Source organism: Saccoglossus kowalevskii, chromosome 11, assembly GCF_978046115.1.
Source record: "Saccoglossus kowalevskii chromosome 11, keSacKowa6.1, whole genome shotgun sequence".
NCBI classification, from domain to species: domain Eukaryota; kingdom Metazoa; phylum Hemichordata; class Enteropneusta; family Harrimaniidae; genus Saccoglossus; species Saccoglossus kowalevskii.
In genome coordinates this window covers 17,315,060-17,337,362 of record NC_140651.1, presented here as the reverse complement: position 1 = coordinate 17,337,362, position 22,303 = coordinate 17,315,060, and the positions used below count along the sequence as shown (strand labels likewise).

At 34.9% G+C, this 22,303-nt stretch overlaps 1 protein-coding gene across 1 annotated transcript; it reads left to right on the top strand.

Annotated features, from left to right (window-relative positions):
• Positions 1-1,557: 1,557 nt before the first annotated feature.
• On the top strand, positions 1,558-14,953 carry LOC144357858 (uncharacterized). The gene is made up of 7 exons (XM_085505457.1): positions 1,558-1,618; positions 6,508-6,566; positions 6,852-7,232; positions 10,068-10,496; positions 12,338-12,376; positions 13,847-13,980; positions 14,397-14,953. Exons 1-7 carry the CDS (start codon positions 1,590-1,592, stop codon positions 14,415-14,417), a joined length of 1,092 nt encoding a protein of 363 aa, XP_085361583.1. The 5' UTR covers positions 1,558-1,589; the 3' UTR covers positions 14,418-14,953.
• The last annotated feature ends 7,350 nt before the right edge of the window (positions 14,954-22,303 follow it).

The window sequence follows — 22,303 nt, the reverse complement described above, 5'->3', positions numbered from 1 at the left end:
GGAGTCTTGCTTGCAGAGGAACGCTGGTATTCTGGAGGGCACCGCTAAAGCAGGATATATCGCAGAGCAGTTCATACAAGTCTCACAGAATGATGGTTGAAGCCTGTATCACTTGTCTTACAATATCGTAGCAGCAACACATTATGTTGAAATGTTGGACCCCAACTGTGCTCAGTCTGGCCCAAATTCAGTGACACCATCTGGGTTTCCACATTAGCCAATCGGAATGTGATCTTGATATCAGCCGTGTCACGTAGGCAACTCAGTAGATCATAAACATCTTTTGTCAAATAACAGCACACCTGGTAGATTCCGATTGTACTTCCAAAGCTGTAAACATCCTTTGTATTGTAAATCACAAACACACCTGGTAGATTCCAACTGTCCTTCCAGAGTTGAAAACAAGTATGACCTGTCAATCACCTTTATGATAGTTATCACAATGTAATGCACACCGATTCTTCCCATGTTTCCATGCACACTTCTATTTGCAGGGTTTGAGGTAATATGACAAAACATAGAATAAAGAATGCTGACAGTGATAAAGCGTTAGTGGTGACATATATTTTATCATGTTTTCAGTACACACGGTGTATGGATGAATCAAAAACACATCTTAGTAACCCAGCCAGCCGATCGAAATTGTCATCAAACTGTAAGGCCGTCGCTGATTGGCTGCTGAGCTGGAATGACGATTTTTGGTTTCAAATACCCCAATAAAGTGTTCTATGTTCTTCGTGTAATTAGGTGTTCGTATTTAAGGGATTTTTCCACACAATAACGACGAATTCGGCCGAATTTAGTTATCAGTTGGCTTAATATTATCTCAATGGATCGTATTTCTGTGAAGATTTTTTGTAAGATTGAAAGTATTTTTGTCCTGATTTGTAGGAATCTGAAAACCGCGTTTCACAACTTGTCTCTTATTTAGTTTTATGCTGGCGCCCCCTGTAGTAATTATCGTATTTATTTTATTATCACGTGTGCGCCAGCTGACTGTACCTTGATGGTCTCAACTCATTGAAATTTGTTTTGAATAAAGATTGTGGTTCTAAAATAATTTCAGAATTAGGCGTTTTGCTTTGTTAGTATATTGCATATGTATGGCAGTTGAGTAATCATATAAGACAAGATTCTGTTCATTGGATCTACTTGCACTTGCAATATTGCACCTAAGGTTTTGTTTATTTGCACTTGATCACTGTAATTGGTGGCATTGTAAGATTATCACAAACTGTGAGAAATCATTAAGTGTTGTCAGTCTCTCCTTCACTGCCACATTCATGATCAGTTTTTGTCTGTGTTTTCGAAGGAAATTAAAGAGGAGTATACCATTCAAACATATGGTAAAAAAAATCACTCCGCTCTTTTTGGGCAAACACAAATTGAATCGCTGCCCAAATGTTTTCTTCAGAAGAATCCGAATGAAAAGAATTCTATTTCTGGTTTGGAGAACTATTGTTACACCAATGGTATGTAACACAATGCCTCTTTACAAGTCAAACAAAGAGTCGATTGCATTATATAAGTTACTTTCCCTTCGTCGATTTTAATCGCGTACAGACGTTACTGCAGACGTTGCTGGTGTCATGATGAGACTTCGGACAATGGATACTAGGTATGTGCTAAAATATTAATAATTATAGTTATTTGCAGGTTATTACACGAGATATTAGGTCGTATTCAAGAATGACTTGGCATTTGCCCGTTCTGAAGTCCGACCATGGAAAGCTAAGCAGAATATGCAATGTACATACACTTAAGCCAACTCGTGTGCAAGAGTTCTGTCTCACATTACGTGATCTATTTTTACTTTACAAGAGAGTACTAGTATAATATAAAAGTGAATACCATATTCGACTAAATGACAGTCAGTTAAATTATTTTGTGGTTTTAGAAACAACTATACATCGCCAAAGCGTTATCTAAACCGAGTAAATTGTGTGTGTGCACATCACAGTCGTTGACACTCATAGAATACAACTTACAAGTGAATATGTTGAAACCAGACACTATTCACGCGTGTACTTTTCATTAAATGTACATTTACCTCGATTATTTTTATGACTTGATACAAATCACAAATCACATTTGCCCGTTCTGAAGTCCGACCATGGAAAGCTAAGCAGAATATGCAATGTACATACACTTAAGCCAACTCGTGTGCAAGAGTTCTGTCTCACATTACGTGATCTATTTTTACTTTACAAGAGAGTACTAGTATAATATAAAAGTGAATACCATATTCGACTAAATGACAGTCAGTTAAATTATTTTGTGGTTTTAGAAACAACTATACATCGCCAAAGCGTTATCTAAACCGAGTAAATTGTGTGTGTGTGTGCACATCACAGTCGTTGACACTCATAGAATACAATTTAGAAGTGAATATGTTGAAACCAGACACTATTCACGCGTGTACTTTTCATTAAATGTACATTTACCTCGATTATTTTTATGACTTGATACAAATCACAATATTTAATACACATTTCAAGAAATATTGTCAAACTATACTTTATACAGTTCTATCCCGTTGTTAAATACATTAAATATGTCAAAAGTTGCCTTGACTACACACAATCCCATGTGTCTGCATTAACAATGCAACCAAAGCAAGAATATTTAGAGCGTGAAGACGGCAGGTTTATAAAACTCCTGGTCAAATGATTCATTCTTCTGGCCGCCGTGTTTTCATTAATGGAAACACCACAACCAAGTGTTGGTTATCGCCTATAACGCCACACCTAAGGTCACAATCTGTATACCGTACGTGCTAGTAGTCATTACCTACTCTATGAGTGATTTGGTTGGGATGGCGGTACAAATGTAATTCTTTGACTGACACATTCGTCGTTACGTCACTGAAACGAATCTTTTGTTTTCATGCAAATGTACCCATATTTTAAAATGGTAAATATCAATAATTACTGTATTAAAATTTATTTGTATTTAGTGAGAATTAGTGAGAACTATCTGAATGAATAATTTGTTTAGGAGAAAAGACATTTGTAGCGGCTAAATGTACCATACTTAATATTTACTTGGATGTGAATATATGAATTATAGATTCCTGTCTTGTCTATTCTATTTTGAGAGTATTGGCGGTTCTTATCCTCTAGAAAAACACATTTACAATGTCCTACATGGGAAAATCCTTCTCAATTACATTTTATTGTTTACATATATAGCTTATATTATTAGTCTTTTGTTAATGTCAATCTACAGTTTATTGTTATATCTATGTTATATCATCATGGGACACATTACTAATGTGCAACTTTGAAGAAAAGTCCACTGATTACTTACAGCAGTTTGCTGGATCTAGATAAAAAAAATACTTTTCCGGCGATTTTTCGAAAATTTTGCAGCTCGTAACGATAGAAACTTAGAACTACTACGTTGGATGTAGGAATGTAATTTGGCCAAGTTTTACTGAAAAACGATTTTGCTATTGTTCATGAATGCATTTATGCAAAGTTAGCGAATCATGGGTGTCATACCGGTTGCCTTCCCGGGTAAATCCCTTAATTCAGTACTTTCAGTACGCGTTTCTTAGTAATAAACTAGTCACAGTTTTTGAGCTGGACGGCATACACTTTCAAGTAAGTTTAATAGGCAGAGTCGCACTGGACTTATTCAGGCTATTAGGCACCCAAAACCTACTATTGCAACAAAGACATAATTACAGCACACTCGAGGCGATCGAAAGAAAAACGGGTTCTTTACCATTTCTATTAGTAAAGTACATATTTTTTTGAAAATCTTTTCTCATTTACATATTAGTATCCACATGTGCTATGTGTTATAGTGTTATGTAACGGATTTTGTATAAATGAACAATGGAATTTTGAGTGGAACAAAACCCGGATGTTAATTAAATTAATCTCTAAAACAATTTAAACGCCGATAAAATATTCCATGCTTACTTTTCTGATCTAATATTAAAACTAAAACTTGTAACCACCTTGAGGCGTTCGCTTGGTTATAACTTTAGACCTCATTTTCCTCACTGAGTTTTCAACGTCTGTAGTACAATACACAGTTGTATATGACACGAACAATGAGATAATTAAACCCACCCATGTGCGAATGGTTTCGCCTCATTGTGAGATGCATGATTGGTACCTAGCCATGCATTAACGCTCGTAGCATAATTGGAGTCTTGTTTATGGGTCATTGTCGAGTGAGCGAAATAAACTTCAATTTTCATTCCTTGCAATCATGTATACCGCTTTAACTTTATAATTTTAATGTAATTACAACCCTTGACAATAAAATAAATTAACCTGTTAATCTACTGAACTTTGACACGCTTATACATACAGTTGTATGTACATGTTGTGAAACAGGTGAATGCATGTATATCCCTGGGGGCGTGTTGCCCTTAACTACCATCACTCAGTTCAGCAATACAGGTACACTGTATAAATATTCATTCAGGAAGGTGTGATGTTTTTGTATATCAGAAGCAGCACCATGTCTGTCGGCCATTAATTTAATACGGGTAGACATAAGATGAGTAGACTATTCGTTAGGTAGTATCATGTATTACCAATTTAAGAAATGCCAAAGAAATTATAGCACAAGAAAGAATTGTTGAAAGAATATGATTATATAAATATATGTTTTTTTTTTGTTTATTTGTGTGTTTGTTTGTTTTAACTGGGTAATTTATTATTGATGTAATTTGTGACATTTTTTTTATTCAAAACCCGTTCAGGAAACGGTACATGCACCTTGTTTATTAGTTGCATCGTGAATGACTTTATAGATTCACTGAATGAAGTGTCTTTCATTCTCATGCTTATGTTTCAGAGATGTAAACATTTGTTAATGAGGGAAATTTATGCCATTTTCAGTCCACTGCCCATGAATACAAATCTTGAAAGTAATGTATTGCTTTATTGATCAACACGTATCTTAAATAGTTATTATAAATATTTCAAATGGCTATTAATTTAATTAGTATTTTAATAAAGACAATTCTACAATGTATATAAAGTAATCAGGTCTATATCCAGATTATATAATATTTCTAAAGTAGTCTGTAGAAGTTGTATAGAATTGTTCATGAATAACAGAACTATATTTCTTCTCTCGCAGTGACAATCATTACAACAATTCACTGACAATATTACAATATGCTAGAAAAAGCTGTTCACTACAGTCCACAATGTATATGTGTAATAGATCTTACTGAAATCCAGGCATGACGTGAGAACAGAAATTAATTCTTGTATTCAAACCCAGTAACTGTGAAAGCCACAGTTGTTTGCACATAGTGGCACAGATCAGTACCCAAGACCACATAATGGCCAAAACTCCAGCCAAAAATGTCAAAGTGCAAGTCATACAGTAGTAAGTGGCTTTTAAAAAACAAACCATAGGACTTTTTTGATTATATATATAAAACTAAAACCAGGATTGACCAAGATAGTCCCCGGTTTCTTCTTCTTTATATATTTACTGTAAATCAATGTGATCGTTATAGAATTAGATACTCAGCAGTATGATCGTAATGGTGATATACTTATATTGTAGCAAAACAAAAATAATACAGTAAATAGTTACAATACCTAACAAAAATTGACTAACTGCCTGCTTATCTTGACAGTTTCTAATCACGCCGGGTTACCCAATACTTCCGATTTCAATTGTGCGTTTGTTTTGCTCTATTGTCTTCTTTGATCGTAGATATCCCTCAGATCACTGGCGATGTCCTCCCACGGCTTCCTATGTCCAGTAGTTTTATACTTAATTATGTTTGCCTTACATCTGACCATTTGTCGAGATTATGACCGTACTGCCTTCGTGTATACTTTTCCTTATTCCCGTGATAACCCTTTTAATATACATCGTTTTTGCTTGTAGTAATAGTTTATTGAGAGATTGAAATTATAACGAAAAATATTTTGCGCTATGCGAACGTTAATGGTTGGCGCTAGTGTGACGGGAATCTGTTTCCATCGCGTGCTTCAGCGTCCGATGTAAACAAAGGAAAGTGGTCGAGTGTGACGTAAATACACTTGAAGGCGTCGACGTTGGTGATGTACTTTACCACGTTTACAGAACAATTCGATTGCTCGAATTAGTTCTGTTGTTTTAGAAAAGGCATTTTACGCACCGGCAAATTCTATTGTTTCCGTGCTAGGTGTGAAACAATATGAGGTTATTGCGAAGAACAGCAAAGAAACAACCGTTTGATATAGAAAGCCCAGAATTGAGCGAAATGATGAAAGTTATTCGAACTTTCTAGCTGTGAACGTTTTCAAAGGCATCCACCATTTACCGAGTAATTGTTGCATATTTGCAATGCGCATTTTCTAATATGGTAAGATGAAGATTGGCAAAATTGCTTATAGTATAACTGTTAAAATAATTACAATAGACCATTTGTAATATTTTGTTATTATTTGTTTTTGAAATGATGCATACCAATACATACTCGCATCTTAATCCCTTCTTTCTCAGTCACATTACTTGTTAATTTCGTTTATCTACTAGTGTTTTAATGTGTGCAGTTTTGCTGTGGGTTTTACCGTATCTGCAAGTGAATGGACAAGGTAATGAATATGTTTTACTTGAATACACATTGCTGCATCAACATGCCGTGATAACGTCACAGTTTCCTCTTATTTAAACATCTGAATGTGTATTCCTAACCATGAAATGATTTATTTAAGTAATTATAACATATTATTTTATTGTGAGTATCTTTAGTGAATTCAGCTGTGATCAGCTCAAATATGTTTCATTTATGTTTATGTGTGCCTGTTCGCCCAATGATGCCATGTGAATACATGTAGTACTATGTGCATGCATTTTACAATACTGTTTTATATATACAGAAACCGATACTGCTGTTGTTGACTTCGTCATAACTGGACCACCAAATATCACTTATGGAATTGAACCAACTGTAGTGACATTCAGCTTGAAAATAAGTGCAACTCTACATGACTCTACTATAAACTCCGTCCAGCTCTACTTCGCTTCTGAGGACAGACACCCTTTATATCCAATGTTACATACCGAAACTTTTCCATGTGATACAATATCTGTCCATTTGGGTGATGAACAATATATAAATGGAACCAGTGAAATTGATTCAGTTCATTGCTTTAGATATAGTTATATGTGTGTTATCATAGCAACGACCGAAGATGATGATAATCTGAGCAATAATTTTATGTGCGAGTATGTGGATAGAAACAAGTTCAATTGCCCAGGTAATCAACTTTTTAATTAAATAATTTACTAATTAATTGATTAATTAATATGTTCTCGTGCTTGTTCTTTCCATGAGGAAAACATAATTTCAACCGCCGATTGCCGCATGTTTAACGCTAATGAAAGACGGCGAGGCCTTGCGGGGTAAACACGTATGGGTAAATTAATGTAGTCCACAACAACGCCGTGCATTGAAATTATAGAATAGAGACACATATATATTTTTTTATATTGTTAGGGTATGTTTTGAATTGAAATACACACGATTACAGCGACACTATCATCACTAACGTTTCGTTGTTTAGTTGTTCCTTTTAGACACCTAGATGCCCTGCGACTGAGAATACTCATGTGTATATTTCTATAATTGCTACAATATGCTAGAAAAATGGATAACTGAATCACACACACACACACACACACACAAATTGTTTGGCAGAAACGAGGTACTTTAAGCAGTAAGTAATTACTGAAACTGACTAAATTCACAAATCTGTTAAAAGTGTTACAATTCAGAAAAGGGGTGTGGGAAAATAAAAATACAAAGAAATGATAGAGTGAAAAATACAAGACAGCCTGGAAAACAAAATACTGAAGCAGACTGAGAATCTGCTGCCACTAGGTGGCGCTATATGCTGGTGGCTACACTGCAACAGAGATAAACTGAACAGGCACACACACACACAGACCAATTGTTTGGCAGAAAGGAGGTACTTTAATACAAAACTAGGCCTGAACATAGGCCTCAAAGTACCCCAGACCAAGGCGGAGCTGCCAAGCAAAGTGATTGGTGTATAAAGACAATTAAAATTGTGAAAATACAATGCAAACACTGACGAGAAATAATGAATTAAAGGCAAAAATGAAAAGCTGAACTAGGCACTGAATTAAATAATCATAAACCTACCCATGACAAAAGTGATGTGAAAACGCAGCAGTGGTGGCTACATTATCGAATGAGTGCTTGAGAGCAGCATCTGTTGCAAGACGTAACAGTGGCTCAGCATCGGTGGTTAAGTTATTAGGAGGAGGTTAACATAGGCTGGCAGCAGCGGCGGCTACATTATCGGGTGAGTGCATGGGAGCAGCATCGGTGGCAAGACGTAACAGTGGTTCAGCATCGGTAACTATGTTATTAGGAGGAGGTAAACATAGGTTGGCAGCAGTGGTGGCTACATTATCGGATGAGTGGATAGGAGTAGCATTGGTGGCAAGACGTAACAGTGGTTCAGCATCAGTGGCTAATTTATTGGGAGGAGGTAAACTTAGGTTGGCAGCAGCAGTGGCTACATTATCGGATGAGTGGATAGGAGTAGCATTGGTGGCATTATGTGATGGCTGTCTAGCAACAGTGGCTATGTCATTGCGCGTTGGTAAACATAAGTGGGCAACAATGGTGGCAGAATAAATTTCTTTAACTGTAGTAATGTTAATGTCATTGGATGGTGAAATAAAGTGGGCAGCATAGTCTAGACTGGGGAGTCGGTCATGCTTTGGATGGTGTGGGCAGTCTTTAGCCTGGTGAGATGATTGAATGGAGCAAATTTTTAAACATGGACGACAGATGTACTTTTCCAGCTCACCAACGTAATTCTTGTGGTCTTTGACACTTGCCTTTCTTTATCGTTTTGGAGATGGAGTCGTCATATTTAGAACGGGCGGTTTTGGCTTGGATGGATTTGGCGGGAGTAGCGGTTGCTGTTAACTTTGATTTCAAATTGCTGTTTTCGATTTCCAGTTCTAGATTGTCATTTTCATGTCGTATAGAATCAAGCATTAGCTTCTGTTCTCGGCTTGTGGACCGGGAGGCGTGTTTGTCGGTTTTGAGGGCCGACATTCGTGGAGTCAAATCAAGAGATTCTGACGCTGCCATGTTGTTTAGTGGTCGTTCGGAGCGGGCGTTTTTTTCAGAATCGAAGATAAAAGAACTTTCACTGTTGAGTCGGCAAAATCTTCCCATCGGACCATTGTGTGAGCTTATGGGAACTGAGCAGGTGGAACAACTACGCATAGAACGGGCTGCCGTCGCCGTAAATGAACTTCTAGAATAGAACAGATACAAGACAGCCTGGAAAACAAAATACTGAAGCAGACTGATAATTTGCTGACACTAGGTGGCGCTATATACTGGTGGTTACACTGCAACAGAAATAAACAGGCAAATCTATATACGTGAAGCAATTAATCAAAATTATACTAAAAACAAATTTAACACAATTACCATACTTCGGATCGGAGAGTTGGTACACTTTATTTGTGATGTTGATCACCAATTATATGAATTATACTATGCAGCTAAATAAAACAATTTTGAAGTACGGATCAGAGCATTGTATAAAATAATATACAAAAAAATATAAAAGCAGCATGGTCGAGTATATAATGTATAATAATCATCATGAATAAGAAGCTCAAAAGTTTGAATTGGACACAGCAATTGTTCATTTGAATTATGACCCAGTGTAAAAAGTTTTACTACTTAAGATTAAGATTGGCGATTTGTCGACGACACAACATTGCAACTTACAAAACAGATTTGTTATATTGCAATACTGCTTCCAAATAAATTGCTACCGATTGCGTCCGTAATCCTAGACTTCTTGACGTTTTTGCCTAGAGTATACCGCCGTACAACTGAAAGATTCAAATTGTTTACATTTACGACGAAATCATTACATCGGTGAAATATATACAATATTCAATTGTGTAATATGTCAGAGCGATGTAATAGAATACAACATAGCATTAACTGGTTGACAATAATTTCTAATTGATTTAACATTTCATTGTTAAATGTGTTTTTTTAAACGCTGAGACTGCTCTATATTCCACAGATTTATGGTTGGATATGTTCAACATACTTAACCCGCCAGATACTTTATATCGACCTGGTGAAACGTATCAGATAACCTTTGCATTTACCTATGGAGTAAAGAAGATAGAATACTGTGACAGGCCAGATTTTGAGTTGTACTTTGCATCTGACGGCAACTTCATTGCTGCAGATAAAACACATGATATAGACTATATCTGGGAATACAATACCGATGATGAAGACTTTGACTACGATTACAATAGCTGTTCAGGGGTGAATACGGCATGGTTTACAAAGGATTTTAACTTCTATTATACTGCTTGTTATTTATACACTCATCTGTGTTTAGTTATTTACGATTCCCAGGATATAGATGACAACCCGTCCAACGATTTCCAATGTATACAACTGAGAAATGGTTCAGAACCTGGAATCATTGATTGCGAAGGTGGGTATTATTTTAATGTAGTTACTATTCTTTAAATCATGCACCATATTATAGAAGCAGATTAAAACTTGTGAGTCTTAGACTGATTTCGTTGTGAGTGTGTGTTCTAAATTTCATTTAATTTCATTTAAATCCAATCAAATATACCTTTCTATATCAAATCAGATTTAGAATTACTGCGTTTTTATTGTAACGGCTATATCAAGCAGTGGATTATGTACCTCACACGTGTCTGTCTTCCCTCTAGTCTCTAGGATTAGAAATGTGTCTCCTCTTATGTCTGCTAATTCAATTTGATGTTACCAGTTACTGAAATATAAAAAAGTAAACTAAGGCAAACAGGAGACAAGATTGTTAATGCTTTACAATAATGAGAAAACACAATGAATTAAAAAAACACAACTGGAATTTAACGCTAACGAACAGCATATACTATTTATATAATATCTACACTTTGTTAGGGCTGTACGATCAGCACGAGGGCAGACAACGCAATCGTGATACTATAACAAATTTAAGTTATTTAATTTGTCACGTCGAGCAGACATCTACCATGCACTCCGATGTAACATACATCTCTCAGGCACAATACCAACGCTTGTAATTGAATTATATGTATTAATGAGCGAAATATTAATCAATTCTAGGCGTTTTGTACTTACATTTTTCGCTGCAATAAAAATTCGAAAAAAAACAGTAAATGTAACTTTCAGCAGCGTGGAATAAAGCAAAATATCCATTATCAAATATAACATTATTGGAATGTATTGAGAACATCTGAAACGAAAGATTTTTTTGAACTTCCACGCCGATGTTTACCACCGTACACAGTATCTTCGTGTAACATTATTATTTACAGCAAAACAGCATATCTCACATAAAAGTTATTCTACCCCGCTCGCTTATGACGAAAGGTATATCAAAGCTTAGAAAGCGGCAATGGTCAAGGTAGCCATGGTGCAATGAATGACAGGCACATTTCGTCCCAAATCACTTTTTGTACACGATAGTTAGTATTTAAGTTGAGTTAAACTCGATTTCCAATGATGACTCTCAAATATACAGCGATCACAAATACATCGACCACCAGTGACTTGGGATAAAGCGAGCATGAGATACAAAGTTGCCGTATTATGTGAAGTGACCGTGTGGTACAAAGTGACAATTTGATACAAGTAATTGTGTGGTACGAAGTGACAGGGTGGTTTTGGTTCTAATCCATGGTGTTACTGCTGATTTTTTTTATACATTTTAAATAGTGAGAGCAACATTTTGTTCTTCCCTTGAGTCACATGGAAACAACCTAATTTTGCAAAAATATTCCTCTCCATGGATGTGTATCGTTAAAGTTCTTTCTCAGTACATACCGCTATGTACATAATTAGAAACACCTCGAGGAAGAGTCCACCGTTTTGATCAGAACCAATTACACGGGAATGCAAACCCAAGTGCAATGAACAATACTTTGACAAAGAGACATGTGTCGATTTACAAAAAATAAACCAACGGCTGGGACTGTGGGTCACATGACCAAAAGAGGTATAACGAAAGCTAACAGACTGTTAAATCAATGGTGAAAAAGTAGTATTACTGTTATTACTGTTAAGAAACATGAAATCTTCTAATAAAACTAGACCAGAATTTAGTTAAAACGTTGCCGTGCCTATTCATGGTTCAAACAATCAATTAACCACAACTGTCGCAACATACGTTCATAGAACAGCGTTTAAGTTTGCAAATGAATAGAACGCGCGCACACATGTTCAATATTGGATATCATAAATATATATATTTATTTATTTGAATATTGTTTCATAATGTGATTTTATTTATTTACATAGGAATAGACTATAGTGACTCTTCGAAAGGCTCATCGCAAGGTACGTGTGTTCAATTCATATTAATTTTAATGATAATTTCATATTCATGCAATGATTAATTGGATAATGATATATCAGTAAACGTAGAGTGAAAGTTTGATACTAAGTAATCATGTGGTACGAAGTGACTCGAGACAGGGTGGTTTTGTTACGAGGCGATTATAAATTCATTGACGGCATTCATGATTCCATATATATATATATAATACCCATTTCACTGTCACGTGACTCGGCTTTTACCAATTACAACAGTGAGATGTGATGAAAATTCATAGTAAAATTTTATCTTTTTTATAAAAAATAAATCACATTGAACATGCCAGTGGATTTCTGTAATGGTGTGGGGAATCATGATTTTTATAATGAAAACGTAAATATGAACATAATTATTTTTACCCTACGATATCAGACTGGTCTATCGGAGGTATGGCGTAGCCAGACCCTTCTGAATTCACTACTATTCACAGATCATTAGTAATCAACTCCTTAATGCTAATGATAATCACACTCAAACTTGATTTTTGCGTCAGTAAGTGTAAGTCTGCGTTTCTCGTCTGGAAAGAATATGTGTGTTATCATAATAACATGCATATTAAATCACTTCATAAACTACAGTCGCAAAACAAACTACGCTCTAATTTAAATTTTCTGCAAATTGTACAGGATAATATAGGCACGGGAGAGAGGATCTCCAAAAGGTCAGAGTTCTGTTCTTGTGTTTCGAACCTTTTTATTGATATGATACCCGAATAACTTGGCACTAGTTTTATCATTAGAATTTGTGCAAAAAACCAAAAGAGTTTAAAATTTTCGAGAGGGAAACTGTTCCGTTACTGGATGTTTTTCCAAATTTTCCACTTTTAAGTGGCAGCACATCTACTGGTATGGACAAATTAATAACAATAATAATAATGGGTTGGCGAGTCGTTCATTATTATTCTGGTAGTTTCTGGCCGTTTATAAGTGAGACGTCACTTCAAATTCTCCTAAACTCAACTTCTCTGCCCGGAACCGTAAATACAGTGATGGCTACAAAAAATAACTGAATTCATAGAAAGCTTGGAACACATGAAAAGTACTACATTCGTTTGACAAATCACACATTAAAGGGTCATATCTTATCGATATCTTCTATAAATTATTATGTTTTATTACATTATTTGTTTAATGTTTTTACATTGTTAGATTGTTGTATTTATTACAACTATGCTTATGTGTTAATTGTATGGTATTTATTTTAACGGTAGCAAATACTACATTGGCGATAAGCATTACATCACAGCAGGTTATATTGCAGTGTAATTGTGATAGAGTATATTCTGCAAATGTATGTATGTGTGTTAAATGATTTTAAGATTTAAATTACCACTTTGTTTTTTTTATTATTTGTGTCGAAATTGGGGAACAGTGTACAATAAACTCTGTATTGTGTTACTTGAACGCACTCTTAATTGTTTCTTTATCTTTCAGGCATAACAATAACGACGGAAGGTTTAGTAATAGCAACAATGGCAACACTTGGTGTATTATGGATCATTGTTATTGGTCTGATAGTCGCCATGTGTAAGTTTGCGAAGAACATAAGAAAACACAGGAGAGTTGAGGTGAGTGTCTTCCACCTTTACTTACTAGGTCATCTGTGTTCATTATTCGTGTACTAAAAACAGAAATAAAAGAATCTGTTCTTATATGACCATCTATTTGTGGGCAAAAAAAAAACTATATACATTTAATATTTTTAACTAAATGCATTACATATGCCTGAATTTTAAGTAGTATTACGTCGAAATTAAAATAAACTGAATTTTCCCGTAACCAGCACGTTCCGACTAGCTACATCAATTCATTGTTACGAAGAAGAACGAACTCTTCTGATCAATAGATTGGTTTTGTGAGAAAATTCTAACATTATTACATTAAAACATTATTACGAATTTAGATAATACATCGAAGTGTCGTAACACATTTCATAAAATAGACACCTATATAACATGCATATGTTTTTTTAATGTCATTACAGGCAATGGAAAGTACACCTTAGAAAGGTGGTGCCACTCGTTGTTGAATATATAAATACTGTATTACTGAATATTCACTAATTCCGGCCGATTACTGATTTGCTATTAACAGCTGACACGTATTTGAGTTTCGGATGAGCATGACATGTTCTAGTTTTAAACAATGTTATACATATTAAGTTATCATATATAATTTGTTTATGTAGTTCAAATGACTGTATTTTGGATACACTATTACATAATGTCAAATCAAATGTTCTATATATTTCACGATTCATCAATCAGTTATGTTATTTGTGTTTTATTGATTAATATTCGGATATTGGCTATGGCAAGCATAGAATAGAGACTATATATATATATGTATACATACCCTTTACAACACGCAAGTTGAACTCATGGAATATGGAAGGTTAAATGGTAATAGCGGCGGCGACGAAGAGACACGAATTGAGACAAATTTAAACCTTTGTTGAACTGCTCTTGCGATAAGACTTATTGAACACTGTAACAAAATGAGCTGTTCATTTTGATATTGCATTAAATAATAGAACTGGTATACAGTGTGTTGAATGAAATATCACGTGTGCAATAACTGTGCCGAGGTGTACATGAGTCGAAATTTACAATCTGATATGCGTACAGAATTATCGATCACAATACAAATATTACTGTGTGTATGTGTACGTATGGTAGTGCGTATGTATGTGTTTGTGTTTGGAAACACAGTGTCTCTTCAAGAAGTACATTAGCAAACGCACTGGATTTCAAACTTTGCTTCGAGGAACCGGTTATATTTGAACAAAATGGTCTAGGTTACAATATGTGCATATATGGCGGATCGCAATAAAACCATCTCAAAATTTTACTCTGATGTTTTCCATGTGACCCGCAAGACCATTTAAGATACTAATCACAAATGTACGCAATTTAACTCAAAAAGAAGAACAGTTAGCGCATTTAAACTGACTCGCAAAACCGGACTATATAATCAAGGCTAAAGTTAGGTAACAGTATGCATTTGTATAAGAATATTGATAACTCTAAGGCAACAACGGCTTAGGGCTTTTAAAATGTACAGATATTACCATGTCAAATTAGTGCATTATAGGCATTTGAGTTGTATATAACGGAATTCGATCGTTTTACTTCTTACACGTGTTTACTTTAAAGCGGGAGGGTCGTCACCTGCGCACGCACGGGAATTGAGTCCCAAGCGACGATAACAACATACGCTAAAATCGCAAAGGCTAATGGGTAGACGCTTGTTTGTAAACATTGACACTCTATGGGCACCTGACGCATGCGTAGGTGACGACACTGCCGCTTTAAGTTAGTTTTACAGGCTACTCAGTCTGATGTAATTTAATGAAGTGAAATAAATTGCGGGAGATAATGGTGTGTGAGATCGAACAATTCTGGGATAAAATAACAATATAATGGACTATGTTTAAGATTTATTGTGTATTATATATACGTTGAATATAGATTAGCATGAGGGTTATAGTTTGCAATATAACATTGGTGCTATGGGCGAGCAGGATAGTATTACTGTCGAAAATAACATGATAGACAACACCAACGAGACAGTATAAGTATTGAGATGTAACGTTACATGTTGTAACACGTGCAGTATCGTTATATATGTAGGTCAATGTGCTATTATTATTGACTTTTGACTATTTGCGTCCTAATAACTGTGTTTTGATCATTTATGTACATTTTTGTTGATAATAGTTTGTACCCGTTAGCAAGAATAGATAGAGTTGAATATATTTGATCCTCTCTTGCTTGGCATTAATCGTATGTTGTTACTGTGTGCACACGTATACCCTTGTTTTTAGACTTGCATGCAGTCTGTTGCGATTCCGATGAAACATTTTTGAAAAATAAATATAAATTGCGTGAACAAGGGGTGAACGCGAAAATCATGTGACCGCGAAATCCCAATGGACTTGCCATCAGTGTAAGCGCCCTCACATTACCGGCCATATTTGGGATTTACATTAGCATATACGTCTTACGGTAGGTGGAGCAGCGGACATCGCACGTGCCTGTGTTTACTTGTCTCGCGCTATGTTACCATGTTGTTGGCGCCAACAAAATTGAGTAAAATAACCATCGTACTGGGCTTTGGTATCCTAATACTTTTTAGCCTCGATCCAAACATTTTCCTGATCACATTGCACGTTTTTCTGAAATTCAATCTAAAATAAAATGGCATATGCGATTCGGATATGAGAAGGTAGGTAAAGTTTTCAGGATCTAAGTTTATCCAAGAAAGTGTGTAAGGTTTCCGGGGTTTCAGTTGAAATGTTAATTAGCCTGTTTTATGGTTGGTTAGAAATATTAGACACATCAATCATTACAAACCCGAATCTGGCCGGTACTGTGAGGGCGCTTACACTGATGGCAAGTCTGTTGGGATTTCGGGGTCACGTGACTTTCGCGTTCACCTCTCGTTTACGCAATTTATTTTTATTTTTCAAGAATTTTTCATCGGAATCGCAACAGACTGCAAGCAAGTCTACCTTGTTCTCAGCCTTTAGATAAATGTATTTTGAATTTCGCGTAAATACCGGTACACACACACGTGATACCTATGTGACCGCAAAAACACTATCAAGGACAAATGTAGTACAGGTAGATATAGTAAGTAGAGTATTCTACTGTATTCAGTCTCGGTTGCAAAACAACTCACAATGTAGTTGTTATATTGAAATAGTTGTTTTTTCATACGTATGACATCCACCCATAGGTACATCTGACAGGTTTCCAGTTGTTTTAACTGTTTTTTATTTTTGTTTTTTTTTCCTGGGCGGTTGATGTATTCGCGATGGCTTTAGCATTGATTATTTCACATATATATACTTATCTAAGGAGGAATAGATGTATTAATCGCGTGTGGCTCCTGGGTACTGCAAGCCACCACATATCGCATTTTATGCTTGTTGTGTGATTTGTTTGAATCTGCACCAGTAAATACGAGTGTAATATTATAATTGCAGGAGATTTTAATGGTAGAACAGGTTGCAAATCTGATGGTATTGATCTGGATTGCACATACTTGCCAATGGAGGGGTTTGAAAATATGGGACAAGGGGCTGATAAACGAATTTCAAAAGATGTGGTAGTAAATAATTATGGGATGGAATTACTTGAATTTTGTTCAGTGACTGGATTAAAAATTGTGAATGGGAGATTATTTCAGGAAAGAGGGAGTGGCAATTTCACTTTTATATCAGAACTTGGTACGAGTGTAATTGACTATGTATTAACAACAGAGGAGGTTCTAGTTAAATTTACTGATTTTACAGTGGGCAATAGAGTTGAATCTGACCACATGCCTTTAGAATTTGTTTTAACTTACCAAAATGAGGTGGGGGTAAATCCAACTAAGGATAGTTCGGACAATTGTATTGTTAACAAAAATGACACATCTAGGTTAAGGTGGGAGCAACAGAAAAAACAGCAGTATCTTGATAACTTTCAAACTGAACCAATTGAACAATTAACTCTTACTTTTAACGATAGTATTATTATGGGAAACCTTGAGGAAGCAGCAGCGGGTTTGGTGAACATTGTCTCTTTGTGTGCCACTGACATGAAAACTGAGACCAAAAATAATATTAAAAAGAGAGAAAATTTATGGTTCGATAAAGAGTGTTCGGCAACTAAAAAAGAAGTATTACGTGCACTAAATCAGTTTAGAAATTCTCAAAATGGGAAAAGTTTGGAATATTACTTAAAATTAAAAAAGAAATATAGAAAATTGATTAAAGAGAAAAAGTTAAATTATTTGGAAATGAGACAAAATGAACTTGTAAACTTAGCTGCTTATTCAAACTCACGGCAATTTTGGCAGAAATTTCGGCAACGAAACGAAAATGTGTCTAAAATTATTACCCAGAAAGAGTGGCATGATTATTTTAAACATCTGTTTAATAACAATTTTATAGGGGACGAGGATATGGTGGATTTTTTTGATTCAGTAAATGATTACGTAACAAGGTTAAATTTTGATGACATTGAGAACACAGAGGTTGATAATACTGACCTTGACTGCCCTATCACACAAGAGGAAATTAAAAAGAGCATAAAGAAACTAAAAATTAATAAAGCCCCTGGGCAAGATGGAATTTCTTCGGAATTTTGGAAAGATGCACCACAGAAAATTGTTGAAATGTTATTTATTTTATGTAATGTATTACTTGAACAAGGTTATTTTCCCGAAAAGTGGGCAATTGGATTAATAACACCAGTGTATAAAAAAGGGCATAAGGATAACCCTGAAAATTATCGGAGCATTATGCTTTTAAATGTTATTAGTAAAATATATATGAATATCCTGACAGAAAGATTGACAGTATGGTTTGATAAATATAGTAGAATTGTTGAAAATCAGAGTGGTTTTAGAAAGAAACGAAGCACATTAGATAATATGTTTATTCTGAGCACAATTATTGATAAATATGTATTTCATCTCAATAGTCGATTATATTGTGCTTTTATAGATTATGAAAAAGCATTCGATAGGGTCCACCATATTTCACTATTTTATAAATTAACAAAGGCAGGAATGAGAGGCAGACTATTAACAACTTTGTTCTCAATGTATACACATGTTAAGGCAGTAGTTAAAACCCCACATGGTGTGACTGATCTGTTTAAAATTGGAACAGGCCTGCAACAAGGCTCAGTTATTTCCCCATTACTTTTTTGTTTTTATATAAATGATATAGAAAAAGCTCTTACACAAGGTGTTGAAACTGTAATCTATGTAAACACTTTAAAATTAATGTATTTATTATATGCTGATGACCTCGCATTATTTAGTAAATCTCCCATTGGTCTACAGCGTCTTCTAAATAGATTAGCAAATTACTGTAAAAGATGGAGGTTAACAGTAAATTTGAATAAATCAAAAATTGTTGTTTTTCGCAAATCAGGTAGACTAAAGAAATCTGAAAAGTGGTTTTGGAACGGGAATGAAATTGAAATAGTCTCAAAATATAACTATTTGGGGGTTCTTTTTTCTAGTTCAGGTATCTGGTTTCAGGCCCAAAAACACATTGCTGAACAAGCAATGAAAGCCATGCACAGTATTAAAAGTATTCTTTACAAATATGATGGGTTCAAACCAGCTATTGCGTTTCGTGTTTTTGACTGCAAAATTCTCCCAATCCTGCTTTATGGCAGTGCAATATGGGGAACACATAAATCTTACGATATAGAAACAGTACATCATATATTTTGTAAATTTGTTTTAGGGGTACACCCAAAGGCCACAAACTCTGCTGTGAGGGGGGAGTTGGGAAGACATTTAATTAGAACACATGTGAACAAAGAAATAATTCGGTATTGGTTAAAATGTATAGATGGTGATTCCTCTGTTTTAGTAAAAGAATGTTATGGCTATCAATATGACAGGGTAGAAAGGGGATTTAATTGTTGGGCAACATATGTTAAGGATTTGTTATGTAATTTTGGTTTTGCACACGTATGGGAAAGCCAGTATGTGAATAACCCAAATTGTTTTCTGCTACAGTTTAACCAACGGTGTCTAGATATTTCCCAGCAACAGTGGCATGATCAGATTGGTAATAGTTCAAAATTATGCACTTATTCTGAATTTAAAAATTTATTAGCCGGGGAAAAATATCTGGATTCTATTACTATAAGTGTTTTTAGCAAATCTCTCGCTTGTTTTAGAATATCTGCTCATGAGCTCATGATTGAAAAGGGTAGGGCATTGGGAATACCACTTGACCAAAGATTGTGTCCTCTTGGTTGTAATCTCATTGAAAACGAGTTCCACTTTCTATTACAATGCCCCAAATTTGAGGAAATTAGAACTCGTTTTATACACAAGTTTTACTATTGCCCAGCGCTTGAATGGAAATTTATTTTGCTACTGCAATCTGAAAATACACATACAATACAAAATCTTGCAAAATACGTATTCTACTCTTTACAAAAACGTCATAGTTTGTTGGAGGGAAATTTAACTGAAATATAAATTTTATTTGGTATTCATAGGTGAAGTATAAATTTGTAATATTCAGACAAGCAGTAGCAGTGATTATTCTTGTCAAACGATCTATTTATTTATTTGTGTTACATTTAAGTGTGTACATTATGGCCTATGGCCAATGGTACTGAATAAATATATATATATATATATATGAATCTGCACTGAGTCCGATGTACTCAAAATGTGTTTTTTTTCTTGGAATTCTAAGGCCACAAATACATGGCGTGTAGATAATATTATTATATTATACTATATACGTTCAGACACACACAAACAGTCAAGCATTTTTGGGAGTTATTAGATGCGATTATCAGATTTTAATTGCGCCACCAACGGCGGGAAAGCATGATTTTATATCTATTCGGAATAGGTGGGGTAATTTCGGGAAGTTCTTTTTTTTCTACTTTTTAAAAATGTTTTTACGCAAATTCGAATTCGAATCGGCGATGTGATATTGGCGCGAGTAACAAACAACTTTCTCTCTGTCTGGCGGCTTTGAAGTGGCAGGAAGTGTTTGTCAAACACATAAACACATTAGCATGTTTACGTATTAACGCATAAGTACTTATTCCATTGGTCAATATTAGAAGAATACAGACTTTGTAGTTTAAAACATTGAATGAAATTGCACACTTAAATGCACTTTGTTTCTAAAATTTGATATCTAGAACAAAGAAACGAAAAAATGGGCGCTATAACATGGCGTCAGTCATCGTGGTATAGACTCGGAATATGTAGTACTAAGAAAAGCAGGGGACGTTTTACTTTCGTGAATTCGGAAGAGTCATATTTTTTTAGGAAAATCATCATGCCTTGAGTCGATACATTTTGTTAACGATATCTTACTTATCTTGCGACACGTGCGAAGATAATTTTTTTAAATTTGCTTTTTTGACTCATTTTTACCTCACTAAGGGCAGCGTACTATGGACACAACCCCTATACCCATGTCAAATATACAGTAGTATTGTGGTTTAATGGTATAAACTAAAGTCAATGTGTCCGACCGAGGTGCCACATTTTCCCGCTTGTTTTATTAATTGAATCACAGTATGGAAGTTAGCTCTAGTTCAATTATAGCTTTTGAGCTTGGGCCAAAAGTAAGTACTGAAATTCTATTAACTATGCCGTCTTGATGTATTATGGCTAAATGCAAACTCATTAGCGCAATACCGTTTGATCAAGGAATAAAACTATAATTTCGATCATAATTGTGTTGTTGTTGAATTAATAATAATGTGCCGATTCACCAAGCACAATTGTATATTTTCTAACTGAGTATTTTTTTACAGATTACTATTGTACTGGCTGTGTTTCATTGGATGCGATTTTCATTTTGAAATAATATTGTTAACGACAGATCTTCTACTTGTTGCTAAACGTAACGAATATCATTTTTAATTTAATAGTATTGTTTGATTTCATTAATATTTTTTTGGTTAATCAAATTTCTTTTTGAAAAATGTCTTAACGATGAAATGTACACGTTTTATGAATGTTTTAATTATTAACAACTTACTGTGGGTTTTTCCTTGTCTGTTTATTCTCCATACTCTAATATGACATTTGTCAAATAAATGAATGTTGAAATTGTGGAAATGAAGCCATGCACAGAATTGACGTTGCTAAGATTTGTGGCGTTCATGAACAATATCTTCTGTTTTTCGTTACAGAGAATGATTACAGAACAATATTTATTTGCTTACGTCATAGTAGTGCGTAACCACTAGAGATCGCAATAAGTTGTATTTAAATATATATATACATATATATCGATTCAAATTTGACATGTTCATCTAGTCATCTTAATTGCGCAAGCACATGCTACATGTATTTAAATCTGTCCACTTTTAGATAGCATCTTATAGCTATAAC

Bases quoted from the DNA above. Each gene is read 5' to 3' on its own strand.
- LOC144357858 (XM_085505457.1), top strand. From the start codon at position 1,590: ATGATGAGACTTCGGACAATGGATACTAG. The intron at 7,233-10,067 runs GTAATCAACTTT...TATATTCCACAG, and splicing joins AAACAAGTTCAATTGCCCAG to ATTTATGGTTGGATATGTTC. The intron at 12,377-13,846 runs GTACGTGTGTTC...TTTATCTTTCAG, and splicing joins TTCGAAAGGCTCATCGCAAG to GCATAACAATAACGACGGAA.